This window comes from Lynx canadensis, chromosome D2 (genome assembly GCF_007474595.2).
Source record: "Lynx canadensis isolate LIC74 chromosome D2, mLynCan4.pri.v2, whole genome shotgun sequence".
NCBI classification, from domain to species: Eukaryota; Metazoa; Chordata; class Mammalia; order Carnivora; family Felidae; genus Lynx; species Lynx canadensis.
The window spans coordinates 16,121,432-16,146,682 of record NC_044313.2 but is presented as its reverse complement, the minus strand read 5'-3'; the positions used below and the strand labels follow the sequence as shown (position 1 = coordinate 16,146,682).

Here is a 25,251-nt window from a genome sequence, read left to right as displayed (position 1 = left end):
AGCTAGGATCCACCCAAACCCTCTACACATCTCATACCTTATTGAGGCACGAAATCCTCCCCACTCCCAGCACATCCCCACCCTAAAAAAAAAAAAGCCCTCATTATCATTTCATCTCTGCTGCCCTCTTGGGAAAGACCCCATGAAAAGAAAAAAAAATATATGCGCAAGATACCATCAGACCCAGTTCATGACTCATGTGGGAATTTTCACACTCACCGCTTGCCCAGAGGGATGTCAACACCAGTGTCGGCACCAGAGATGGGTCAGAAAATTAGAAACAATGAGATGCGCCTATGAGTGATTGATCCCCTCACCAAGCAGGGTGTCTGGGGGGCTTACTGAACAGTTAGGGGGAACGGGTCTTCACTGTGGGTCTGTGACTCATTCGTGCAATCCCTGTGTTGCACAGCAACCACAATGATAGTTTAGGACAAAATCTGAGCGCATCGTTTCGCTGACCAAGCCCTCCAAGTGCTTTCATCACACTGCCCAGGATGCCTCCCTGTGGCCCCGGAGCCCTGCCCACCTCTTCAGCCTCCCCAGGAGTCTCCAGCTCCCAGGGTCCAGTTCCCACAGCTTCAGGATCTCCAGATGCCCCCATCCCGTCCCCAAAAGGCTCGTCCCCTAGCTGCTTCCTTCTTCTGGTCTCATCCTAAAGCAGCTTACAGCTCTCAGAGGGCTTTCCCCAAACTATCTACGTAAAGGCAGTCTCCCCGCTTCCCCACTTACCCTATCTCCTTCCTTGCTTTATTCTCATAATCTAAACATTCTGTGTATTTTCCGTGCTCTCCACCAGAAGGCAACTGCCACTGTGTCCCCACGGTCTCGCACAGTCCTGGCATAAGGTCCGTGCTCCCTAAATGTGTGTTCAATCCATTCATTCATTGAACATGAGTCTCGTTCTCTTTCTTCACAACAGCCTCCAGGGGAAACTGCAAGCAAGTTGAATACCTTGGGTTCATGACAGTGTCTATCCATTAGGTAATTCTGGTGATGTCAATACACTCAACTAATGACATAAGATACAATGCTTGCTTAAGTCTCAGGCTCAGAAAAAAAACAAAAGCTGAAGGGATGAGCTTACTGACGGACCAGTCTCAAATCAAGTCTGGCTAAGTTTCGGAGAACCACACAGCAAAGCACAATGGCCAACCGAACGGACCTTTGAGGAAGAACCGAGGTGGCCCCAGAACCTGGGAAATGCTCCCTACAGTGTCCCCAGGGCATGACATGAGGCTGTGGAAGAGTCGGCAGGACCCCTGCAGGTGGGTGGTCCACTTCCTCCAGGAAGAATCCGGAAGAACTTTAAAATCACTGCTTTTACAGGGTCCACAGGGTCCTGAAACCAAGTCATTATTAGATACCTCATTTCATTCCATGGCAGAAAGACAGGGTAGAGTCGTCAGTCTGCTTGCCCAGGGCATGTGGGCATCACAAACCCAGCTGAAGAATTCCTTGGTGAAGTTCTATCACAGGACAGGAGGTAAGTGGCCACAGGAAGCCACTCGTGTGGTCCTGGAGCAGCTTGGCATGACAAAGGTTTACAGTGTTGCTCTGCTTGAGGCAAACTGCAAAGAGACTGCCTAGCAGAAATGGGGGGGGGGGCTTCCCTAGTTCCTTAATTTATCTATCTCAGTTCTGTTTATTTACCTGAGTCCTGAAACCAATCTGATGACTTAACTCCACCACAACGAACGCGGTGCCCCTGATTTTACTCAGCCAAGAGGAATGATAACAGTAATAGCAAGAACAGACCATCACGGGGCTCTTGCCATGTGCCAGGCATTGTTGTAAATGCTTCACACATATCAATGGATTCAATTCTCACCATAGCCCTATGAAGTTGGTGCTTACAATATCTTTATTTTCTGATGAGGAAATCGAGGCACAGGGAAGCTAAATGCCTTGTCCAGGGTCACATAATCAGTAAAGGTTAGAGCTGGGATGTGACCCCGGGCAGTCTGGCTGCAAATCTCCCACTCGTAAACACAACTTGTTTCTCACGTAAACCTCTCAAATCCTGAAGGCTCAGGGGATAATTCTACAAAGACACAAAGGCGAATGGCAGGATAGTTATACCACAAGCAACAAATGAGAAAGAAACGGATATACACGGGGAAGCGTGCTGGAAGTTCAGGCTCTGAACCTCGTCTCTCCTGGAAATCCTATCCGAAGGCGGTGTGGCACTGCCCTCCATCCATTGCAAATTTCATTCTTCTAACCACCCACGTGTTACTCTCATTTTCTCTGCCAGGGATCTTGGGCCATTCCCTTTCGCTCTGGACTGTGTACCTACCCTGCTACTTTAAAAAAAAACTCTCCAGGTCAACTGACCTTCATTCACTTTATTGAGCACCTACTGCAAGATCCATGTTTGAAGCCTTTGCAGATATCATCTCATTTAAATTAATCCTGACAATAAAATGTGGAGATGGTCGAATGGTTTTTCTCCAGTGTTTTTATTGTTTTATCAAAGTTTAAGAGACTAGATACGCCTATATTCATAAAAAACCAAATATGTTTCCAATGCATGACAGCAACACTCTACTCCTCCTGCCCCACAGGCAGATGTGTTCAACGTTTGGTGTTTTTCTGGCCTTCAACACTACATTTCTTTTTTTCTCTTGTTTCTTTTTTTGAGAGAGAGACAGATTGTGAGCAGGGGAGGGGCAGAGAGAGAGGGAGGCACAAAATCCGAAGCAGGCTCCAAGCTCCGAGCTGTCAGCACAGAGCCCGATGTGGGGCTCGAACTCACAAACTGTGAGATCGTGACCTGAGCCAAAGTCGGACACTTAACCGACTGAGCCACCCAGGCGCCCCTATTATTATTTTTTTAAGCGGGTTTTTGTTGCAGACACAGTAATAAGGCTTTCCAATGCTTAAACTCATCAGGTAGCTTACCAAAGCTCCCCCACCTGGAGAGAAAAGGGGGCATTCTCAGTACCGTTGTTCACTGAAGAAAAAATGGAATCTCCGGCAGGGTAAGAGTTTGGCTCCCTGTCCTCTGGGAAGTAAGCAGCGGAGACGTGTTCATCTGATACTATTTGCCAGCGTTCACCCCTGGGCAGCGCGCCGCCTCCGGGTAAATAAGATGTACCGCCTGTGGGCTGCACAACCCCAGAGGGTCCTGCTCCACTACAGGAGGATCAGAACAGCGCCCTGGAGGGAAGCGACGCACAGGCTGTGTAACAAAAGGGCCTTCCCACCTCTCCAAATGCCCCCAGATGGCTTGCACGGTACCGGCCCCCTGCCTAATAGTTTGTAACGGCTTCCCTCTGTGCTAGCAAGCTGCAGCTCTCTGTCTGGCCTTGTTGGCTTGATTCATGTTTGGGCTCTGCCTTCTCTGCCCACGTATTATGCAAACCCACAAGATTAGCGCCGCCGCCCTGCGGTCGGTGGTGGGGCTTTCGCGGTGGGCGTGGCCTTTCCCTGAGGGCGTCTCCAGTCACACCAGCTCCCTCCGAGGGCAAGAGGCCACTCTTGGCCTCTTGTTTCAAAAGTCCCAGCTCACTGAGAGTCCTGTTGCACACTGCAGGGGTGCCTCTCACTCGAGACGGGAGTGATGGCAGACGTGTCCTGAACCGGAAGAAGGACCACGACTTTCCTGCTATGCTGAAGGCTTGCTATCACAACTCAGCTCTCAGACGTTCCTGAGTGAGGGGTGACTTCTCTCCAAAGCCCCCAAACTACAGTATTTCTGGAAGCGCTCGGATATGTCAAACACGAATGCTATGTATATAGCACACGGTGCCCCACAGACGAAGCAGAAGAACGGCTGCACTGATGGTGGGTGAGACGATGCCCGACAGGCTGTGCCAGCCCTGAACTTGCCCTTCTCTCCTTGGCTGAGATGCAAAACCAAGGAAACCCAGTGAGCAAGGTGACAGGAAGTGGTGATGTAGAAACATAGGGAAAAATGCTCCTAAATGAAAAAGCAGTTCCAGAAATACCAGGCTTAGAAGCTGATGAGGCCTAAACAGGGGTTTCCTTTGGCTTTGCTGCTAAACTTGAGCCAAGTAGCATTTTACTCGGCATTTAGCAGTGGGGTCAAGTCTTAATTGTTTCAAGCGCCCAAAAAGAGGACACCAAATTCTGGCCAACATCTGTTGAGGATAAAACGATCGCTAAAAGATTCTACGGTTATTTTGTCAAAACTTTTCCAGCTGCAAGGGAAGAAACCCAACTTCACCAAAGCACACCCATCGTATGAGTATCCAAGATAGAAATGGGGGTATCCAAGATAGAATGGGGTGCCCAGGAAAGAACCTGATTCTGTCTTCATCCAACAAAACTTTAGGTTTTCAAACTTCACTTTGACCTAATGAAACATGAAATCAGTTCAACGGATCATGACCAGCGTATTTTAAAACTAGAAGAGAATAAGGTGCCTGGGTGGCCCAGTTGGGTAAGCATCCAAGTCTCGGTTTTGGCTCAGGTCAGGATCTCACGGTTGTGAGATCCAGCCGGGCACTGGGTTCTACACGGACAGTGTGGAGTCTGCTTGGGATTCTTCCTCTCTTTCTCTGCCCCTCCCCTCCTCATGCACACTTGCTCACGCGCTCACGCTCTCTCTCTCTCTCAAGATAAACGTGAAAAAAAGTAAATGAAAAAGATAGAATATAGAGTAAATGTATCATTTCACGTGACTTTTATTTTAGTCATTGCTATGCATATGCGCAGGAGTCCTGGGTCCTGATGTGTGCAAACACACTCCCTGCTGTGGTTAGATTTGGTGAGTGGTGTTTTAAACCCCAGACCACAACCTGGAGGCCCTGAGGCTGAGTCCTGCCCACAGATGTGTTTCGTTTGGCCCACACAAAGACTTTTTTGTCGTTGTTGTGTTTGAAGAGAAAGTTGCATCATTTGCCAACATTTAAACATCCGGAGATTTTACAGAAAAATGCCTATTTCTGGTCAGTCTTGAAAATTGGAAGCTCTGGCCACTTGGTGGATGTCTCCCCCTGAGAAGTGGGTGGGAGCAACAGAGTAGTTTCTCTCTTTCAAGGGCCACGCGGTCTGGTTTGCCCCAGTCTCCACTCAGTTAGGTCACCTGCCTAACTGGAGGCATCTGCCTGTACAATCTCTGGTTTGAACCAGATCCTGGACTCCTTCTTTTTTTGTTTAATTCTTAAAAAATATTTATTTATTCTTGAGAGAGAGAGACAGAGCACGAAGTGGGGAAGGGGCAGAGAGAGAGGGAGATACAGAATCCAAAGCAGGCTCCCAGCTCTGAGCCGTCAGCACAGAACCTGACGTGGAGCTTGAACTCGCGCACTGTGAGATCATGACTCGAATCAAAGTCGGATGCTTAACCGACTGAGCCACCCAGGCACCCAGTCCTCAACTTATTCTGACCCACAAAGCCCTCTGTTCCCCCTTGCTTGTGTCCATCACTGTACTAAGTGACCGATTAGATGCTCCTGCCAGACCCAGCTGGCTGTCTTTCCTCAACAGAGGTTGTGCTTCATTGCTTCTGTTTTTACCAATTCGACCACCTCTCATTTCCTCTTCATCTACTAGTTGTACTGTTATTCGTCCTTCAAAGCCTAGCCTGCTATGACCTCTCAGCGGAATTAATCACTCCCTGCACTGGGGTCCCATGTTACTTTAATAGTTCTCTGTCAAATATATTTCACATTGCATCATAACTATCTCTTTCCTTGTCTATGTTCCTTGCTAGAATACGAGTGCATTCAGGTCAAGAACTGTATTTTGTTTGTTTGTATTCTTGATGGCATACCTCTTATTGGGTTCTACACATTTTTTAAAAAACTTTATTATTATTTATTATTTTTTTAATTAAAAAAAATTTTTTAGCGTTTATTTATTTTTGAGAAGAGAGAGACAGAGCATGAGTGGGGGAGGAGAGAGAAAGCGGGAGACACAGAATCCGAAACAGGCTCCAGGCTCTGAGCTGTCAGCACAGAGCCCGAGGTGGGGCTCGAACTCACGGACCGCGAGATCACGACCTGAGCCGAAGTCGGATGCTTAACCGACTGAGCCACCCAGGCGCCCCCAAAATTTTTTATTTTTTAAAGTTTATTTATTTTGAGGGAGAGAGAGAGTGTGAGCAGGGGAAAGGGGTGGAGGGAGAGAGAATCCCAAGCAGACTCCACTGTCAGCACAGAGCCTGACACGGGGCTTGATCCCACAACTGTGAGATCACGACCTGCGCCGATATCAAGAGTCAGAGGCTTAACCGACTGAGCCACCCAGGCATCCCAGGTTCCAGACATACATTTAAATAAATATAACCATCTCCCCCACCTATAAATACCATTCATTCATGTATTAGTTCATTCAACATCAGTGAGCACTTACTATGGAGAAGACACCGTGTTGTGGATACAAATTGAATTAAATGCCATCCCTAACCATAAGAAATATACAGAACCCCTCAAGGCCAATCTTAAATACTCCCTTTTTTAGACAGCTTTTTTTTTTATTCTTTCGAAACACAACTCTTCCTTTGAACCCCCAAAGAATATTGTTTTATACCCATCCTACTGCCTTATTTCCCCTTCCAGCACCAGCTAATTCATTAACCTACTGAAGGCAGGAACTTTTCAGCGTATCAGGCAACTCCCAAAACGCCTTGCAGAGTGTAGGCCTTCGAAAGTCTGTGATGTGATCAATAAGCCCATGGCTACGGCTCATCGTTTCAGGTGGGGACCTTTGCAGATGGCAGAGCTAGTTGTATCTTCCCCATGAGCAGGTACAGCATAACTGGACTTCAGTCCAGCAGAAACCGCTCTCGCCATTGCCCCCAAAACCCTCTTCTTTGGTGGCTGTCCAGACAGGGTTCCCGTGAATGGCGCATAGACAGCAGTCCAGTAGACATTCGTACATCCCATGTGTTACTTACCGGACCCTCCATGGACCTGGGAACCCACAGCCCCCGCCATTTTTCTGAGGGGTACCCTCCCACCAGCCACTCCGCTGTGAAATAACCTTGCCATCCTTTGCTACCAACTTCCGGTCGTTCTTAATTTTTCTTAAACGTCTTTCTTCACAATGTTTCATGTAACGGACAACCACAGAAAGAATACAGACAGCTGGAATACAGAGGAGCTAGAGCGGGGGTGAGTAAAACACTCCGCGCCTCAATAATAGGTTTTAGCTCCTCGAACACCAAACAGGAAGTTGTAGCTTTTGTGAGCCAAGACGTCTACTGAAGCCATCTTTTACCAAAGGTCTCTAAAGAGCTCTAAAACCCCAGTGAAAAGGCTCACCTGGCCCTTTGGGGATTAGGATTAATGCCTTCGGAGTAGCACTCCTGTGCCTGACTGCAAATCAGTGCCGCCTTCTCTAAGCCGGGCTGAGCCCCAGTCACTCCTGGGAAGAGGTGCTTTGGTTACCTTCGTCCCACACCCACCCCGTCCACCCTCTGCCCATCCAGTGTCCTAGGCTGACAGCAGTATCTGGCCACCCGAATCTCACAGGAGGCCCGGTTTATTACGCACTATATAGCCTCATTCTACACTGTAGGAGAGGCGGCGAGAATAACAGTCTTGGCTTTCTCTTTGACTTCTGTGCACGGTTAGCGAAATGGAATGGAGAGGCTACTTGCAGAAAAGTTCTCACTTACCTGCTTGAAAGGCTGATCCTTTTACCCACAGAAACGGTGGATTAGCTAGACCATGTCAAAGTGTGGTCCCTGGACCAAGAGCATCAATACCGCCAGGGAACTGCTAGAACTGCAAAACCTCAAGCCGTCCTCCAGACCTACTGAATCAAAAACTCTGGGAGCGGGGCGCAGAAATCCGTGTTTTCACAATCTCTCCGGGTGGTTCTGATGCCTGCTAATGTTTGTGGATCACTGGCCTAGGCAGTAATTTGCCGGAAGTGTTAAGAAAGCCAGGATTTTCATGGTTAAGTCCAAATAGTCAAACAAATCAGCCTGTTTGATTGCATTAGGGCATAGAAACTAGCTCCTTGTGCCCCCTAGGGCACACTGGGCCATAATAGCATTAATCATGTCAATGTGAACACAAATACAATGTTTCAAAGAAAAGAGGTCAGGCATACAAATATTCACCCTCCCCAGTGTTAACAAAATTTGCCCTTGAATACACAGCTCCTGCCAATTTGGGATAAACATACCTCTCAGTATGAGTCACCATCAGGCCAACACACAATGAAATAGGAAGCTGGCTGGTTTCTACTGTGGTGTGCCCAGATCAGGCTCAACCACAATGGGAGAAATCTGCACCACTCACCGATCACTGAACCTTCTGAAAAGTTCTCTGGCTCTCTAATGCTGGCTCAGGAAAACACTCGGCATTTTGACCTTGGCATACTAGAGACAATATCAGGACTCTCCTTCTTGCCCCCCAAGGGCCGTGAATATGATGTCACACAGAGGGTCCCCTCCTCAAAGTGAATCAGATGTGATTTTCATCTTGGTCGGGTGAGTCTACCTTAGGAGGTCGTTGCTGTGGGAATTTGGAAAAGTCCATTTGTTGTTCTGTAAAAGAAGGTGTTCGTGATGGAGTACAAGCTGTTTTATCCTTTCTAGCCACCTGACTGGGTAATTAGAGAGGCAAGAGGCAGGGCCACCCAAAGTCTGGGAGTGGTTGGCTCAACCTGCAGCTTAGATGCTCACTGTCTCCATGTTCTTAAGCCCACTCCCTCATCAAAAATTGTTCTCAAGAGCTCCAGGTAAATTTAAGTCACTGTGTTCCTCCTCTTAGATTTACTTATATGTGCAGCCTTAACTCTAATTATAGAAATGAAGTCTTCTTGAATTTCTGGGTAAACATCTTTTAGACATCTGTGAGTAAATGGCACAGGGAAATGGGTTTATTATTTTTTTAATGTGAAATTCTTTTCCGTAGCTTTGGAAGTCCCAGTATCTGGACAGCCCTACTGTAGTGAAGGTAGGCTGGGCAGAGTCTACTTCCGATGAGAGTAGCACTTTCATTTAGATCATAGTAAGAGCAGTTCACTCTTGGATTTTTTTCCTCTAAGGTGGAATATGACTGGAGCTTCCTTCCTTCCAAAGACGCAAAGTTCAAAACCGAGTTGCGTGCATAAGTCACCCATCAAGACCATTTATTCCAAAACCTGTAACATCAGGTTGTCTCCCTTAATAGACAGCTTCTCTTTAGACCTTGTTTAGGAAGTATCGTTGTCATTGGTGAAAAGCTTGGGGCTTTTCAAGTTAAGGAAACAGTGAAGAAGCTAGACAAGCCCAGGAGTGGGGAGGGGAGGGGCATTAAGCATTAATCTGGGAAGCCAAGTTGGAAAACTGAACCGAAAAGAGGCTGTTAAACACCAAAAAGAGGCCTGAGGGGCAACTCGGACATGAGGAATAGCTACACCACAGAGAAAGATCTACTGTTCTCAAACCTCCCCAGAGATGGAACAGAAACGGATTTCAATTACATCAGGCAGTGTGCACGCACCTGAGTGGGTAGTGGCTGTGTGTTTCGGGGAGGGCTGGGGCGGGGGGCAGATACCACTAGAGGCAGCAACACTAGACGCCTTAAAGGTTTTTTACAAGACTGTATACGAAGTCAACAAATACTTGAGGAGACAGCACTTTCTTAAGTCGCACAGGTGATTCAGCTGTTGTTTCATTTTCCCGGTGTTTACTTAGGTGTACAGAGTAATTCTAGAAGAATTTACAGAAGGGATGGGCCCTTGAGAAGCATTAGAAGGAAGCTGTACTGGAATTAGGTCTTTGACAAATACAGAAAAGGAGAATATAGGTATTTCCCGCAAGGGCCAAAGGGGCAGCGTGACACAGGCTGGAGGGAGGAAATGGCCTCCATGATGACTCAAATAGGACCAATGTGGGGAGAAGGGGAGCAGAAGTACAATTAGCAGAGGTCTGGGAGCCAGATAGGACTGGGTAGAAAATCAGCTTCTCTACGTTCCAGCTAAGTGATCTCTGGCAGGTTTCTAAACTCCTGTGAGCCTTCCCTTCTTCATATATTTAAGGGGAGGAATACCACTGACCTTGACGGTTGAGAGATTAGAGACCGTGTATTTAAAGCTCTCAACACAAAGCCTGCCATTTAGTATGTGTTCAATAACCAGTGGATATAATAACATTAAAAATAAGACTAAAACAAGATGGGCTTGGTCAGGGGTGTGGAGGAGGTAATTTAAGGACTTGAGGAATCCTCAACGATCAGTAGGAAGCTCTGAATCTTACCTTGTCACTCATTTAGGTTTTTGAGCCGGAAATATGAGGACATCGGTGCCCTGAGAGGATTACTTTGGTGCCAGTCTGTAGGACACATTGGAGACACAAACACCACTGTTCTCAGAAGCTACCAAGAAACAAGATTGCCCTGTGTGTGTGTGTGTGTGTGTGTGTGTGTGTGTCTCCCATTCACCTGAATGTCAGGTGGAGAGTACACATTTCTCCCTCGAGGGTGGACTGAAGGGAGTTTCACTGGGTCCCACTCTACCTTAAGAGCAGGTTGAGCCACCCAACATTCTCAGAAACCAAACAAAAAATGGTGTGCCCAAATGTAAAACTCTATTTACCTTGATGTGTCTCCCTCACTGCTAAATTCTTATTCTCTCACATGGTTTCCAAACCATAAGCCTCCCTTATTATTTAAATCAGATGAGTGTTCACAGAACTCAATCTCTAGGGTTTATTCTTGTTTTCTCTGACAAAAATCATAAATCCCTTTCGTACTTTTATTTTTTTTTTAGTTTTTTTTTTCAACGTTTATTTATTTTTTGGGGGGACAGAGAGAGACAGAGCATGAACGGGGGAGGGGCAGAGAGAGAGGGAGACACAGAATCGGAAACAGGCTCCAGGCTCTGAGCCATCAGCCCAGAGCCTGACGCGGGGCTCGAACTCACGGACCGTGAGATCGTGACCTGAGCTGAAGTCGGACGGTTAACCGACTGCGCCACCCAGGCGCCCCAGCCTTTCGTACTTTTAAAGAGGGCACTAGAACACACACAGAAGCTAGACAATTAGAACTTTTAAATGAGGAGAGTGGGCCTCTGGAGTTTAGGTCGATGAGAGCGTATTCAGGAAGGCACATATTGACTGCTAAACCCGCCAAACTCTCTCCTGCTCATCTGTCACAGGATGCAGCAAGGGTAAGGCGTCCTTGAACACATCAGAGAAATAACCATTTCATCAAGATTCCGGGATCAATAAGCGTCTACAACTGGAGGTGGATGGGCGACCGGTTAGCAGAAGAAAAGATAGCGAGGGTCCAAATGTATCAGCAAATGCTATTCCACGCTAGGAGAGGTGTTATCTGCAAGCAACCTTTCTCTCCCGTCAGGGTCAACCCCAAACCAGATACATGCAAACTTTACCCAGGAGAGAAAATAAGGACTCGAACCAATGCGAGCTAAGCCATCCTAAGTGGTGAGCACAACACAGCATCCATTATCCCTCCTTCACGAGGGCCCCCGCGTTCCTCAGGACGGACGTGCCATGAACTAAACCTGCTCAGGGGAGACCTGTGTCAGCTCCGGGAGGAAGAAGCGAGGCGTCTCTGGGAGCAAGAGGAAACGGAGAGGACTAGAAGAGTCCGGGGATGGAGAAGACAAAGGTTCGGGTCCCACCTCTGAGCACAAGCCAGTCTGTTTCAACTGTTGAGAATCTAGGATGGGCGGATACCAGATAAGCTGTGCACGAGAAAATTACAGATGGAGACGCGGCGCTGCTTCAGAGGGGCTCACCATCTAGCGAGAGAGCCAGCGGACGTCCACACACTGTCCTAAGTGCAGTCACCGCTCCACGCACGCCATCTGAAGGAACACAGAGGATGAACCCTTGGTCCAACCACCCGCGGTGTGACCCTGAACAATTTCCTGACCCTTTCTGAACCCCCGTTTTCTCCTCTCCAGGATGAATGCCTGGACCACGTGCTCCCCTGTGCCCGTCCCACTTGAAAAGCTACGGTGGTGGCTTTCTTTCCACAGAATCTCTCGTGTACCTGCCCCACATCCTGCCTTCCTCCGTTGTTGGCTGAGGTTGGTGCAATCGGAGAGCTGGGAGGTGGCAGCACGGACTGGCACAGACCTCAAAATCAAAAAGGAACAGCCTTTAATCGGTGGCTAAGGGCAAAGATAGTACTCGTATGTGACCTCTCAGTGGCCCATCCCCACGTTCCAGTTAGAAAGTGGCTACTCACTTGTAAAGTGAGCGTGAGCCCAGCCGATCAATCTGAGTTTGGGGACACCTGCAATGACTCAGAAAAGGAGTTGCTCTTTGGGGATCCCTGATATGTGGTTTAGAGCAGGTCTGGGGCTTTCCTGGGCTCCGTGGGAATGGAATCAAGAAGCGGCTTTTGTAATCCCCTTTCCCATCACCCACAAATTACTTATATTGGGGAAACAAACTCCAATCCATGAGCAACAGAGATCAGGGCTGGGGTTATTCTAGTCGGGTGGAAGGTACAAACAGAGAACCCTGACCTTTATGAAATGTCAGCGTCTGTTTATGCTACTCTGAAAGTTCCTGAAAACATCCCCCAAAGAGAGGGAACATCATTAGAAGCATCTTTATTCACACCAAGACATTTCACTCGATTACCACCTCCTCAGTGAAAGACCAAAGCTAATTCAAGGGATTATTAAAGACACCCAGGAGCAGAATGGATAGAGCAGAACCACGTTTCTCTTTGTCCCAAGGTGCAGCCTTAGCACGGTTAGCTGTCATGATCCCATTTCTCCAGCCATCCGTTAGTATAACAAAACCAAACTGAGTTTCCAGCAACAAGAATCCATTTGCGTTTGGCGTGTTTACCTCAAAGTTACTCCGTGTAGGGGCTCTCAGTGAAAACGGATGCAGATACATCATTGAAATGGTTCAAGGAAGCCCCAAAAGAACAGACATCCGTGTTGACGGAGAAAGTCATGTCCCACAGCAAGAAAGCGTGGCAGAATAAATCCAAGCTTACCAAAGAGCAAAATTAAAGGGTGGTTACTCACATTTTAAAATCATGTGTTTAAGGTCCCTAAGACATATTATTAAGAGGGGGGAAAAATCAAGTCACAGAAAAACGACAGAATGGTCCCGTTTTTATACTCCTTCTGACTATCTCTCTCCCTCTCTCTCTCTTAACCTCTCTAGAAGGATACACAATATTGACGAATGATAAGGGGGAATTGAGGTGGACAGGGTAGGGGCAAGACGCTTCCACTTTTCGCTCTCTATTCTGTAGCATTTCACTTTCTTAAGATATATTTTAGGTATTAGTTGGATCATTAAAACCAAGGATTGCTGTGTTCTTTTTACATTTTTCAGATAAGCTAATAATTTAAACTAGAATTCAATTCTGAAAAATTTACAATTCAGGACCACACCCAGTTCAAAAAATAACGCACACCTGCGCGGAGTGCCCCGCCTTCTCCCTTTTGACATTCTCCTCGCCACCTGATTTGCCACCTTTGAGAGCGCATCCTTCACAAAGGTGTCTGGAGGGGTGATCAGGGATACCGTGGGAAGGCCAGGGGATTAAAACAGCACACCTGAGACCCTCCAAACAGCCCGCTTCTCTGCTCAGCCGGTCCCAGCTAGGCCGGGTCATGTCCCAACACGGCACAAATCTGGCAAAAGGACCCCTTCGTTACACATCGTCAGTAACTTATTGATTTGAGGGGGGGCGGGTGGTGAGGAAGAGAATGAAGGCTCGCTAGGCTGGGGGGGGGGGCAGGAAGGCAACTCTCAAACACAGCGAAACATTCAAGATGCAATTCCAAATCAAAAGAGACACACATTAAGGAGCTCAGCTGTACAAACACTCCAGAAATAGGATGCGCTTCAGACGCCGCGGCTAAATTAAAGGTTCTTAACGACTTCACAATACAGAGGGTCTCGCCCCAAGAATATGTCTGCCTGGCTTTCGACTGATCGTCCCCCATGAGGTGGCCGAGCCCCGCAGCACCATTGCAACTCCTGCAACCATGCACAGGGATCGATATTTATAATTACCTTTCTCCTTCACCATGGCAACCGGGTCCTCTGGCGAGCAGCGCCGAAAGAAACAGCAGTAAAGTCTGGGAGCAGGAGCGCTCCTGGGCGGACAGATCCGCGGTGCCGACGCTGCGAGGAAAAGCCCCCCGCATCCACTCGCGGGGTCTGGGGCTTCTTTCTAAAATCCCGCCCCCATCCCGGGGGGCCGAGCTCCCGCGCCTGCCCCGCGATCGCCGCCGAGTGGCGGCCGCGCCCAGCTCGGGGACTCTGCCCTTGAGCCGAAACCTCTCGCTACAGCAGCTGCTGCCGTAACAAATGCAAAATTCCACTGTCCTAATCTTTGGTCACTGACACCACTTTGCATTCCTCGCGCCCAGGCCCGGGAGAACGGGCAACAAAACGCTCCCTTCCCGGAGCCTGATAAATCATTGCCAGAAGAGGGGGGCCGAGGAACGGCCAAGGGACTGTTTCAATAAAACTAGTCAATTGTTAGCTCATTAGTTTCCTATCACCTCTGCTCCCTATTCTTATTCCGGCTTCGTTCGGACACACGGAATAAATAAAATTAACCGTAGTAGAAAAATCGAGAAATAATGCTAGTGACTCCAAGCTCATTTTCTGCAACTTTGGAGGCTCAACTATAATGAGTGAAGATTGGCCCTGGCGCTCCCCTCCCCCGCCCCCGCCCCCGGCGCCCCCCAGCCCGGCTCCCCGCCCCCACCCCCCTCCTTGGTTTTCCTGAATGGGGGGACAGAAGCCGGAGGGGATCAAGACAATGAGAGCCAGCCCGGGAAGAGGATCTTGCAGGATTCAGTTCCTTCCAGGATCATATTCAGGATCGAAGCAAAAATCTGACTTATCCAGTTAGGTAGGATTCCGACTTCCACCTTCCCTCTGCTTCATTAGCGTTTTCTAGACAAGCCCCTCGGATATGTGTATGCGAGCCGGAGGGACACTATCCGCAAAGTCGGCGGCAAACAGCCACACCCGCGCCCCTCAAGCCCCTGAGCCCGGCGCGCAGCCGCACTGGCTGCTGACAAGGCTTCGGATTTCTGACCCACGGGGTCACAGGTCAGTCTCCGAAGAGCAGGGGGCTTCTGGGTTCCCAAAGTCCACGCCCACCCCAATCCAGCACCTGTCTCCCGAACCCAGATCCTCCGGCCCCACCCCCAGCCCGGGCCCCACGTTACACATCTCCACCATGTGGGAGAAACGTGACGAGCAAGAGACAAAAAGGCAGACGCAGCCCCACTCGGGGAGAACAGCAGATGGCCAACACATCTTTCCCAACTGGAATGCACAGCCAGTATTAGACTGTATTTACTGCAAATATTGTAACGTGTTGGGTCTAAGAGAGCCAGGGTAACAGAAAGGAATGAAGTCAAGCAACCTGCCTGGGAGGTTGTTTATAGCCGACATGAGGTTTAGTGGGGTGCGGAGGCCCTTTCCAGCTGGTTTTCTGATGGGTAACAGTAGCAGATCTCGAGCAGCTGTGACATTCCTACATCTGTGACTCAGGGCTTTACTATTAATAGCTTGAGTGTCTCAGCCGGGAAGGGCTAAGTCCCCTCCAACCCCTGAATCGTCTTTTCTACAAAACGTACTTTGCTCCCACTGCTCCCTGCCCCCGCTGCAGCCCCACGGGTCATGTTTTTCCTAAGTCAGCAGCCAGCTGGAGTCTAAGTGCTCCTTGAAGCAGCTTTACCAACCTCCATTCATACACAGGAGCCAAGCATTAGAGCAACGCCCCGCAAGTCCTGAGAGATGGGCGGGGCTCAAGAGCGGTGCAGGGAGCAGGGACCGAGTCCTTGACAGTCCCCAGTTTTCATGCACTAAAACTTCACCTGTCTGCTCCTGCCCCTCTCCCCCCAGTCACCCCCAGAGCTCGTAAAGAGACGCTGACAAGCAAAATTAACCTCAGAGAAGTGGAGTTAGTTTGGTGCTGTGAGCCTAGCAGGTGAATTTATTTTATTGTATTTTTGCTGCATAGGCACCGAGGCACTTCTCTCCGAGGCTTTCATGTTACTCAGCTCAAAGCTAAGGGAACAGGGCTCTCTCATCCTTCTCCTTCCTTCTGCCGCTCACTCTGTCCCTCTCTCCCGATTGGAATGAGACAGAAAAACACCACTGGGTTTCTAGTCCAAATCCAATCCTACCTCAATGTTCCCGATATTGTAAATGCAGTTAGTTCAACTTCTCTCTTACTCGGGATGACCATTTTTAATCCTGAGATTTATTAACCAAACTGGCCCCTATTACAGTTCTGAACCTTCCTGTATACCTCGGTGGATAAAGTGCACAGAAAACCTGATTTAGAAAGGCTCTCTGGCAGCTTTAGAGACTAAGCTAACAGAGTGACAGTTGGTGCCTATTCATTTTCAGAGAAGCCTTTCCTAAAGGAAAATACTACATAGTGGTTCCGAGAGATTCCCTCCCTCCTGTGTTTTCCATGGAAAGAATTTTCCTGCACCACAAAGTGAATGAGTCACCGGGCATTTAGTTGCTAAATAGCAGTCATAAGTTCCCCCCAACAATCAGGCACTGCTACTTTAGGATAAAAGCATCTACTGGGTACTTTTAAGATAACCAAAGAGGGTATTACTAAAGTTATTTTTGGAATGTGGGAGAGTAAAACTAAATTGTTTTTGTCTCCTTGCCTCTGGCCGACTGGTTAAGAGCTTAGAGAACAGAACCAAAGCCTGGATGTTTTCTCCTTTACCAGTTGAAGCTACAAGTGGTGCAGCAAAATAAAATGCAAGAAAACTATGAAAAATGTAAGGTTCACAAGATGGCAGGCCCTTTTATTCTTATTTTTAGAGATGGTTTCCAAAGAACTTATCTCAATCTCATTCCACTCAAATGAGATAAGACTTCCTAATAACTGACACCAACCCAAGGTTTTATTTGTTGTTTTATTCACCCAAACTCACTCAGTGCTGTCTTCCTTTTTCATTCACTCACAAAATGAAGCAAGCATTGTCTACAAGCGACCAAAGGGCAGCAACCATTTTGTGGGAGAGAAAAGCTATGCTAGCACACAGCCACTCTTGGCAAAAATACAAGAGTGCATCATTTCAATAGAAGCCACGCCAATCGAAAGGGAAATGTTGCAGCCAGAAAACAGACAACCTGGCGGAGCCCTCTTCCTCGTTGTCCTCTCTCTTCAACAGAGCCACCGATTGCCTATTGCTTGGGCACCCGTACGGCGGGAATTTCAGGACCCCTCTGTGACTCCTGGACCCCAGGCTTCTAGGTATCACACATCCCTCAACACATCAGGACCCACTGGCACAAGAGTGTGCAGAATCCTTTCTAGCAGAATCCAGCTGAAAGAAAACTCAAGATGGAGTTCCTTATTTGCTTTCTGTTTGATGTTGACATCGATCAACCTCACTGCAGACATTTATGGAGCACCGCCTGTGTGCCAGGTACAATGGGGCTGGCAGGTCAAACACAAGAGGAGAGAAACCACTGCTCTGGGGTTGCTTAACATCTAGTGGAGGAAATGCACACACACTAATATTCTCAATAAAATAAGGAAGGTGTTAAAGACAGAAGTAGGGTGCAACGGCTTCCAGGCAGTGCTGAGCACCAACTGGGAGCTGGGAGAAGCTTCCAGAAAGAGTGAGAAGGCAAGCAAAAGCTGCCAAGTGAAGAAAGGGGGTAAGATCATTGATTCCAGGCAGAGGTGGCGGGGAGCAAGAAGACGTCAAGTAGCTCACTGCTCATGGAGAACAGGAAAAGGCTCAAGCTAGGGCTGGGGTGGTAGTTCACAGAGGGCTCTGAATGCTGCACTAAGGAGGCTGGACCCTGGAATTGATGTGGTTACAGTCTCAAACCTGGGCTACCTGTTTCTTTCCAAATTAAGTTCAAAACACTTTCGCTTCATCTCAAAGTCTGCTGCGGTCTGTTTCCAACAATATTGCCCCCTTCCTCCAAATTAGGTGTGTGGGTGTATGCATATCCAGGGAATGTCTATGTTTACTAGTTTATTTAAATATCTCCCTGATAGAAATACAAATCAAAGCCACACTGAGATACCACCTCACACCGGTCAGAGTGGCTAAAATGAACAAATCAGGAGACTATAGATGCCGGAGAGGATGTGGAGAAACGGGAACCCTCTTGCACTGTTGGTGGGAAGGAAACTGGTGCAGCCGCTCTGGAAAACAGTGTGGAGTTTCTTCAAAAAATTGAAAACAGATCTACCCTATGACCCAGCAATAGCACTGCTAGGAATTTACCCAAGGGATACAGGAGTGCTGATGTATAGGGGTACATGTACCCCAGTGTTTATAGCAGCACTTTCAACAACAGCCAAATGATGGGAAGAGCCTAAATGTCCATCAACTGATGAATGGATAAAGAAGCTGTGTTTATATACCCAACGGAATACTACGTGGCAATGAGAAAGAATGAAATAATGGCCTTTTGTAGCAACGTGGATGGAACTGGAGAGTGTCATGCTAAGTGAAATAAGCCATACAGAGAAAGACGGATACCATATGTTTTCACTCCTATGTGGATCTTGAGAAACTTAACAGAAGACCATGGGGGAGGGGAAGGAGAAAAAAAGTTACAAACAGAGAGGGAGGGAGGCAAACCATAAGAGACTCTTAAATACAGGGAACAAACTGAGGGTTGATGGGGGGTGAGGGAGAGGGGAAAGTGGGCGATGGGCATTGAGGAGGGCACCAGTTGGGATGAGCACTGGGTGTTGTATGGAAGCCAATCTGACAACAAACTATACTAAAAAAATATTTCCCTGATACATAGAAGGAAACGGTAGCCATGTACATCTCACACACAGCATTTTAAGTAACTCGGACCATATGGGATTGTAGTGATGGCTTCATGTCCATGGCTTCATGTCACAGTCATGTAGGCTGTGAGCTCCACGAAGGCAAGTAGGGTTTCACATTTTTCTCCCTTCCCAAGGGTACACTCTGCAGGCCTCCGGGGATAGAAATACTAGGGGTGCTTTGAATGTAAACACCAAGACATCTTGGTCCCCACCCAAGATCTGATGATTCAGATTCTCTGCAGAGGAGGCTGGAGCTATAGCCAGTTCTCTAAGTGACCAAGAATCACCGCCCTAGCACGCTGGCCTGTAAAGCAGGCGAATGTGAGATGCGCAAACACAGCTACACACCATGCTGCCGCATCTAGAGAGCAACAGCCCAGTTGGTTAAGCGTCCGACTTCGGCTCAGGTCACGATCTCACGGTTCGTGAGTTCGAGCCCCGCGTCGGGCTCTGTGCTGACAGCTCGGAGCCTGGAGCCTGCTTCGGATTCCGTGTCTCCCTCTCTCTCTGCCCACCCCCCTCCCCCTGGAGCTCTGTCTCTCTCTTTCTCTCAAAAATAAATAAACGTTAAAAACTAAATAAATAGCAACAGCGCAGTCAGTTAAGCATCAGACTCTTAATTTCAGCTCATGTCATGATCTTGTGGTTGGTGAGTTCGAGGCCCGCATTAGGCTCTGCACTGACAGTGAGGAGCCTACTTGGGATCCTCTCTCTCCCTCTCTCTCTCTCTCTCCCTACCCCCCCAACCCCCCGTGCTCTCTCTCTCAAAATAAATAAACAAAATAAACTTTAAAAAAATAAGTAAAAAATAAAAAGCAAAGCCTCTTGGTTAGCTAAAATAACAATCATCCGGGCATTCACTGCGAACTTAATGGAAATTTATTGGAAGTGAGGATTCCAGAGTTTCTTATGGCCCGAGACAAATTCCTAAATGTCCAGGCCCTCTTGATCTTACTCTCATGTCCTCAACAGAGAATTCCTAGGATTTTTTCCATATGAATGTCACTGACTCGAGGCCCAGCAAAGTTCTTTTCCATGAATTCTTCAAGTCGAATTATTTCACGTTTGTATGCAAAATTCCCCCCACTGTCCTTCTCAGAAGCCAATGTTGAATTTGGATCTGAGCAATAGTTTGCAGCTTAAGAAAAACTACTAAGGTATAAAGCTCCCTATAAATAATCCACTAAAGATATAAACTGCAGAGTGAGCATAAAACAAGCCATTTTCCTACGTGTGTCCTAGAACCTATTACCAGAATTCACAGGATCTCTTGATAGTAGTAAAAGCGTTTCGCGGAGGAGTTTAGCCTAATGGAGGTATGTGAGAAGTTCACAAGAAATACAGAAATAGGTCTGAATTACTTGGGAAAAGACCCCTCAAAAAAAAAAAAAAAAAAGGCAGTTTGTTTTTAGCTTTATCTTCGTTCCTTAATAGTTTCTAGGTAGAAATACAATGAGTGGGCAAGAACAATCTAGATGCTAGAAATCCAATGGCTTCCCGAGCAACGTTCTCTTTTTTCTGGTACTTAGTGCCGCCAGCGCCCTGAGCTTGACTACATTGCAGTGAAGGATTTACATGTCTATTTTTGCAAAAGGCTCTGGGCTTTCTGAGGGAAGGGGTCACCTGTGAGTATCTGTATTCACGTAGTGACAGGAGCAAAGTAGGAACGCAATATTTGATGAATATTAAGAATAAATGGCCCTAGCTTATCATAGTAAGTCAAAGTAAGTATTCATTTTATTTTTTTTCAGTTTGATCATCAAATAGACCGATTTAAAAAATCTTGCTGAAATACAATAAAAGTAAATTCAGTCTCACGGGTAAGTCAACCTAGCAGTTGCGTGAAAGATGCAAAGCCATAATTCACCTTGGAGAGAAAGCAAGCTGAAAAGAAATGTAACCAGGCAGTCGTCTTACCGAGTCCCGTTAGTAACTAGCCCTCGATATCACTTTTGTCACCATTTACAGAATGTTTGTAATGCGTCAGCCACCATTCTATCACCTCATTTAATCCTTGTAACAACTGGATGAGATAATGTTAGTACGGCCTCGCACATGAGGGAAGAGATCTGTCGGAATCCAAAGCTTTGTCGGGCCTTCCCTTCCACAGAGGTGGTGAAAGAGCCTTTCCTTCCCCGTCCCAACCACACGCACACACATTTTTCTGAGTCAAGATGCTCTCAATGTACATTGACTTCTTTGGCATTTCCTTCAAACTTGGCACAATAGAAATGACGTTGCATTTTTGCCTTCTTTGTACAGAACAGTCTTCTCTTGATAGCTTATCCTTTGTTAGCTGGACTTCTTATGAGACGACCTGCTAGGTAAACAGCATCCTAACCTCGGCCCGGTGAGCTCATCCTTGGCTGGCCCGGGGAGCACGGTGTACCCAGATCCACATATCACGTCTTTATTTAAAAATTTTTTTAGGGGCGCCTGGGTGGCTCAGTCGGTTGAGCGGCCGACTTCGGCTCAGGTCACGATCTCTCGGTCCGTGAGTTCGAGCCCCGCGTCGGGCTCTGTGCTGACAGCTCGGAGCCTGGAGCCTGTTTCAGGTTCTGTGTCTCCCTCTCTGTGACCCTCCCCCGTTCATGCTTCTGTCTCTGTCTGTCTCAAAAATGAATAAACGTTAAAAAAAATGTTTTAACGTTTATTGATTTTTGAGAGACACAGAGCATGAGCGGGGGAGGGGCAGAGAGAGAGGGAGACACAGAATCCGAAGCAGGCTCCGGGCTCCGAGCTGTCAGCACAGAACCTGATGTGGGGCTGAAACCCACGAGCCGTGAGATCATGACCTGAGCCGAAGTGGGATGCTTAACCGACTGAGCCACCCAGGTGCCCCAACATATCACGCCTTTAAGGTATAATTCACTCGCCCTGTGGAATCATTCTCAAGGACTAGCACTCCTATGGTTTCCGTAGAAAGAGAATTTTACAAATTTGTGGTGTGGGGGGGGGGGTGGGTCAGAGAATTTCTGCAGGGTTTACAAAGCCTACGTTTGCCCCCCACCCTTTGTTTCACCTTCCAACTCTTAATTACTCCCTGGCACGCTCCCGGAAAACAACTTCTCTCTCATTCTCCCCAGACATCTCCGCCATCATCTGTGGGACAGGCCAAAGAAGGCACGCAAAGTGCACAGCCATTAGCGCATTTGCTGCCACCAAAAAGGGTGGCATTGTCACCCAACACACGTCTCAGTGGGTGTCTCCAGTTCTTGGTGCAAGGAGAGAAGGGGCCATGGGAACTACGGTGTAGGCAACACTAGAACACGTACGAAAACATAGGCATTAGTTTCACGCATATGTAAGGGAAAACGAAGTCCTGAGGCAAACCTGCCCAAGGTTACACGGTTACTTAGAAACGGGTCAAGACTCCTGATGTCTTACCTCTCTCTACCCAGTGGTTAGTCTGCTATGTCACACTGGCCACATGGGCGGCCTGATCAGACACAGCCAGGGTTTGAATTCCAGCTCCGCCAGAGGCAGAGTAACCTTGGGCACAGGATTTTCTGTCTCCGGGTTTCAGCAGTCTCATCCGGGAATGGTAGTAATACGCTCCGCTTGTAAGGAGGTGAGAACAGGGCTGCTTCGAGGGCACGCGGCCTGTGCAATTACACAGGGCCCGGGCTCAGAAGGGCCCTCCATTTGGTGTGATGCTTTGATCGCATCACACTGATGTCTTTAATAATTTTATCTCTGAACTTGTGTTTTACAGGTAACATCCACTGGGAGAGTGGAGCGTGTGTGTGAGCAGAGGAGACAGACGCAGAATGGTAATGCCATTCCTTTGCATGTGGTGTTTGCAGGGCTCCATGAGTACAGAACTCCAGGGGACCAAGGTTCATGCTGGGAGCTCACGGAGACTCCAGGCAATGGCAAGGTAAGGGTGTTACACCCACCACCGAATAACCAGGGGTGCCGAGAGGTCGGTCTCCATTCATATCGGAACACTCACTTCAAGTGCGGAAAGAAGGCAATGGTGAATGGTCTTCTAGAAAACAATCAACCAAGGAACCCTATCTTATCCTTTCCGACTCCTGTTACCCGTGTTAGCCAACCATTTACTGAACATGATGACATCAAACAAAGGGAAAGGTAGGACGACCCATTTCCTCCTTCCCTCCATCAACAAGCCAAAGACAGAGAGTGCTGGGATGTGCATGCATCACGAAGCAAAAGAAAAAACAGCTGAGTTAGTTGTGTGCAGAATTCCCGCTCTCCTTTAAAGAATGAAATGCATATGTGTCTACGACCTACGAGATACAAATTGTGTAACTTCGGTGATTCTACCTCATATTTGATGCTCTCCTACTTGCATTTAAAACGGGCACTGCACAATACGAACATGAAAGGTCCAATTCATGTTAATACTATAAAATTTCACTCGGGACATTAACTAGCAAAGGAAAACACTATGCCAAGGTGAGAGAGACGGTGTGAAATAAGGGAAAAGGCTTTATATTTTGGTCCCTTTAATGGGACTTTATTCCTGCAATTTACACAAGGGGCCCCACATTTTCCTTTTGCACCGGGCTCTGCAAATTCTGTGCTGGGCTCGGGGTGAGGATTAGGGACACGAGACAGAAGAGCCCTGCGCTGAGACCCACAATGAGAAAAGGCAGTAACGAATGTTATTGTTTAGTTTCTCATTGCCTCGTCGATTGACAACAAAATAGGATAGGCTTGAAAACTGGAAAATTCCAGTTTTCAAAACCATTTTAGGATATCAGGAGCCTTTTGAAAACATCGAATCTGGGGGATTTAACTTACAACGCCCTGAAGGATTTTAGTACCTCCTGATCCCTCGGTATATGACCTTTGCTGCCAAATGAGACAAGGCATGTGATGCCAACCATTAAAGAAAGAATGGGCATCGATGTGAGGAATCCTCCCAGGAAGACAAAATTATTCTCCTCAGCCCATGCACTCATTCAGCAAGTATTTATTGAATGCTTCCTAAGGGTCAGTGCCTGTTCTAGGAGCTGGGATATCACAGTGAACAAACCAGAAATCTTTGCTGGATGGAGTTTACATTCTAGTTGAGGAGGGGGATGGGGGCTGATATAATAAAATATATACGCAAAAAATATGTATAGGATATACATGATAAGAACTATGGGAAAAAATCAAGACTAGGGGATAACGTGTTGGGGAAAGGAATTGGGGTCCCGAGTGGGTGGCCTAGGAAAGCCTCTTTAAGAAGGTACCATTTGAATAAGCTGACGTAGGGGCGCCTGGGTGGCGCAGTCGGTTAAGCGTCCGACTTCAGCCAGGTCACGATCTCGCGGTCCGGGAGTTCGAGCCCCGCGTCAGGCTCTGGGCTGATGGCTCAGAGCCTGGAGCCTGTTTCCGATTCTGTGTCTCCCTCTCTCTCTGCCCCTCCCCCGTTCATGCTCTCTCTCTGTCCCAAAAATAAATAAAAAAACGTTGAAAAAAAAAATTTTTGAATAAGCTGACGTAGGTAGGAGCGTAAGCAAAGTGTCATCTGAGGAAAGAGCATCTCAGACAGAGTGAACAATAAGCCCAAAGGCCATAAGGTCGAGCTCACCTGGTATGTTCAAGGCACTGAGGAGGCCAGCGAGGCTGGAGGCAGGGACCTTGCAAGGAACTTGGGCTTTCAATGTGAGGTGGAAAGACCTGGAGGGTTTGGGCAGAGAAAGTGGATGCTCCCGGCTTCTCTGTGGTAACCAGAGTAAAGCAGAGTGGGCACAGATGTAGAATGTTGAATTTGTGCGTGAGATTAAAAAAAGAGCTTAAGAGTGAGAGGGTGATACGATACAATGAGATGAAGGAAAGGATTATAGAAATAAGGAATGAAAACTGAGGACCAAGAGAGTATCAATAGCAATGAATGAAACACTAAAGAACAGAACAGACACTGATAAAATATCTAATTCCTAGCCTAGGAAAAAGCTTGAAACGATCTCAACGGATGCAGAACAAAGCATCTAAAACCAAGAGAGAAAACCAATAGATGTTCGAAATAAAGGAAGACTTAAAAAGGAAACCAAAACTTTATGTCCTAGATGTGCACATAAGAAGCAGAGGCTATATTCAAAGATGAACCCACCAGGACTTCCTGGAAATGAAAATAGGTATGAAATGGCAGACTTAAAGAGTATAGACATAATATTTTGGCAAAATTTGACACAGAATGCGAAGTCCAAGTCCTAGCCCAAGCTTCTGAACTTCCAAGGGTATCATTCTCCATTTATCCAGGCAGAAAGAAACCTATAGAAAGAGAAAAGGTTGGGCTCACCTCAGATGTCTCAACGGCAACAGGGATGTGTAGAAGACCAGGGGGCAATACCTGGAAATCTTCAAGAAAGAAGATGTGTATCCCAAGTACCTTCCACGCAGCCAAAATGTTCAGACAGAAAGGCAATGGGTAAAACCATCAGACACAGAGGTGCTCAGGAGATACAACACCACACAACCTTCTTGAGCAAACAGCTTGACCATAACACCTAGCCAATTGAGAGATGAGTCCAAATAAACTCAGGGGTGCAGGTGTTGTAGTAAAAGGACTGGCAGTGAG

At 47.5% G+C, this 25,251-nt stretch overlaps 1 protein-coding gene across 20 annotated transcripts in view; it reads right to left on the bottom strand.

Annotated features, from left to right (window-relative positions):
- The window catches only part of ABLIM1 (actin binding LIM protein 1), a 218,388-nt gene that overhangs the window by 153,090 nt on the left and 40,047 nt on the right, over positions 1 to 25,251 (bottom strand). The window contains exon 1 of one of the 20 annotated variants that reach the window (XM_030335040.2): positions 13,928 to 14,119. The exons of 18 other annotated variants lie outside the window; for them this stretch is intronic. In XM_030335040.2, the coding sequence (XP_030190900.1) occupies positions 13,928 to 13,943 (16 nt within the window). In that variant the 5' untranslated portion in view covers positions 13,944 to 14,119. Of the gene's footprint in view, positions 1 to 13,927; positions 14,120 to 25,251 lie in introns of those variants that run through there. One more of the 20 variants, XM_032595181.1, reaches the window with a different exon arrangement.